The 2,052-nt window shown below is 56.9% G+C and overlaps 1 protein-coding gene across 1 annotated transcript; it reads right to left on the bottom strand.

Annotated features, from left to right (window-relative positions):
• Window positions 1-979: 979 nt before the first annotated feature.
• On the bottom strand, window positions 980-1,988 carry PUNSTDRAFT_139753 (uncharacterized protein; the record flags this gene model as incomplete). The annotated part of the gene is made up of 3 exons (XM_007389482.1): window positions 980-1,447; window positions 1,494-1,859; window positions 1,902-1,988. 3 exons carry the CDS (start codon window positions 1,986-1,988, stop codon window positions 980-982), a joined length of 921 nt encoding a protein of 306 aa, XP_007389544.1.
• Window positions 1,989-2,052: the final 64 nt, after the last annotated feature.

The following is a 2,052-nucleotide window of genomic DNA, read 5'->3' as shown; positions in this document are numbered from 1 at the left end:
CTGTCTACTACCCTATCATGATCACATAGCATGGATTAGACGGTCAGAGTAGTCTAAATACGCCTCAGAAAAGGGGAAATATGTGGGCACTCAGACATGTTGCTATAGTATCACAGGGCTGTGTTGCAAGGCTGTGCTGATTAGTAAGCTTGCTGCGGATATTAGTAAGCATGCTGCGGCGCAGCAGGCGCTTAGTAAGCCTGTGATCTGATTGGATGGAGTGGTATTGGCCAAATTAGCATAAAAGGAGGGCATATGAGCCCTTCGAAGCAATCAATTCACTTTTACCCAGAATTCACTTTCACCCAGAATCAAAGATCGATCACAGGAGACTGTAGATCAGTCTCTATTAGTATTAAGCAGCAAGAGCAAGATTAAGAAGACATTTGAGTGTTGACTTAGGCAATAGATCTAAGTATCACTCCAGGACATACGATATAGGAAATAGGATACGTTAAAGCGACAAGACGCTTTTGAGTGTTGACTTAGGCAATAGATCTAAGTATCACTCCAGGACATACGACATAGGAATTAGGAAGATATTTGAGTGTTGACTTAGGCAATAGATCTAAGTATCACTCCAGGACATACGACATAGGAATTAGGATACGCCGAAGCGACAAGACGCTTCCAGAAGATAGGAAATAGGATATATTGAAGCGACAAGACGCTTCCAGAAGACCGACGACATACTCAGTAACTTCCCTATAAGCGTGGGAACAGATTTCCGGTACAGACATAAGGACAGAGCGTAGTTCTCTGTTTAAGTGAATACATTCAAGCGGCCCATTTCTTTCTCCTGATTCAACTAGGTCATCCCCGACTTAGATAGACCGGGACCCTAGGCAACTGTGTGACTATATACTAGCACTACAGTTCGCGCGACACCGTGTCCAATTCACAGTAGTTAAGGTACACGATGTCTACGCTACGGGTCGCCGGACGCTCCACCATCTCCACTTCCCTCTCGCCTCGCCCCTTACACCACCTCGTCGTCATGTCCCTCGTCCTCCTCCATCCTCGTCACCTCTCTCCCGACCTCCTCCATCTCCTCGGTCGCTCCAGACCCTCCCTCTTGAATCGAAGGCGTAGTCGGCGGGGCCGACGGGCCCGACGCACTGCCCCAACCGAAGGCCGACGGACCTCCCGACGCTGCCGGAGCCTCCGTGGAGAGGCCGAATGAGCCGCTGGCGTGCACCGCACGCACGAGCTCTCGAACCTCGCGCATAGCGGCGCCGAACTCGCCCATTGCCTCAGCGACGACCGCGAGCGTCGCCTGGACGCCGTCCGCGGCGGAGCCTCCGCGGGTGTGACTGCATGGCTGCCGGCGTGTCGCGCAGCCGACGCAGGCGGTTGCGGCCCTCGAGCACTGCTTCAGGCAGACCTGCCCGGACGCCAGGCAGGTCACGCAAGGCGTCGGGAACGCCTCGGGCGGGTCCTCCCCGGACTATCAACATCGTCAGCAGGGTGGAGTGCGATGGCCACTGACTCACCTTCGCGCGCTTCGACGCCTGCGTCGAGGTCGGGGACTCCGCGTGTTGGCGCTTGCGCTCCAGGGGCGGTACCACGACCTCCAAGGTGTTCCGGGAGCCGCCGCGGCCCTTCGACGATGCAGCGGCCTCCTGCCGACCACGACCCGCTACCCCGTTCGCCTTTGCCGCCGCTACCGCCTTCGCTTCCGCCTCCTTCGCCTTCGCCTCCGCCGCCTTCGCCTCCGCTTTCGCTGTCGCCGCGTCTGCCTTTGCCTGCGCCGCCTTCAGAGTCGCCTGCGCCGCCTCCAGCGCGGCGATCGGATCCTCCTCGCTGCCGTCGCTGCTCCTCTCCTCGGACGATCCGCGTTCGATGGGGACGGGGCGGGCCTGAGATCAAGTTCTCTTAGACATGGTAGGTGCTGGGGGAACTCGGTTGGGGTGGGAATTCCGACCCGTCGAGGCGCCGGGTCTTGAAGGGGGGGTGATGTCAGGGCACGGCTCCCACACTCGCCTCATGTCTCATTGTTCTCTTTTTCTGCTTCCGCTTCTGTCCCATTTCGTTCATTTCCCCTAATACTTC

The sequence above is a fragment of the Punctularia strigosozonata genome (genome assembly GCF_000264995.1).
Source record: "Punctularia strigosozonata HHB-11173 SS5 unplaced genomic scaffold PUNSTscaffold_189, whole genome shotgun sequence".
NCBI lineage: Eukaryota > Fungi > Basidiomycota > Agaricomycetes > Corticiales > Punctulariaceae > Punctularia > Punctularia strigosozonata.
Note: the sequence above shows the minus strand (reverse complement) of the source record. Positions and strands in the feature narration are given on the sequence as shown.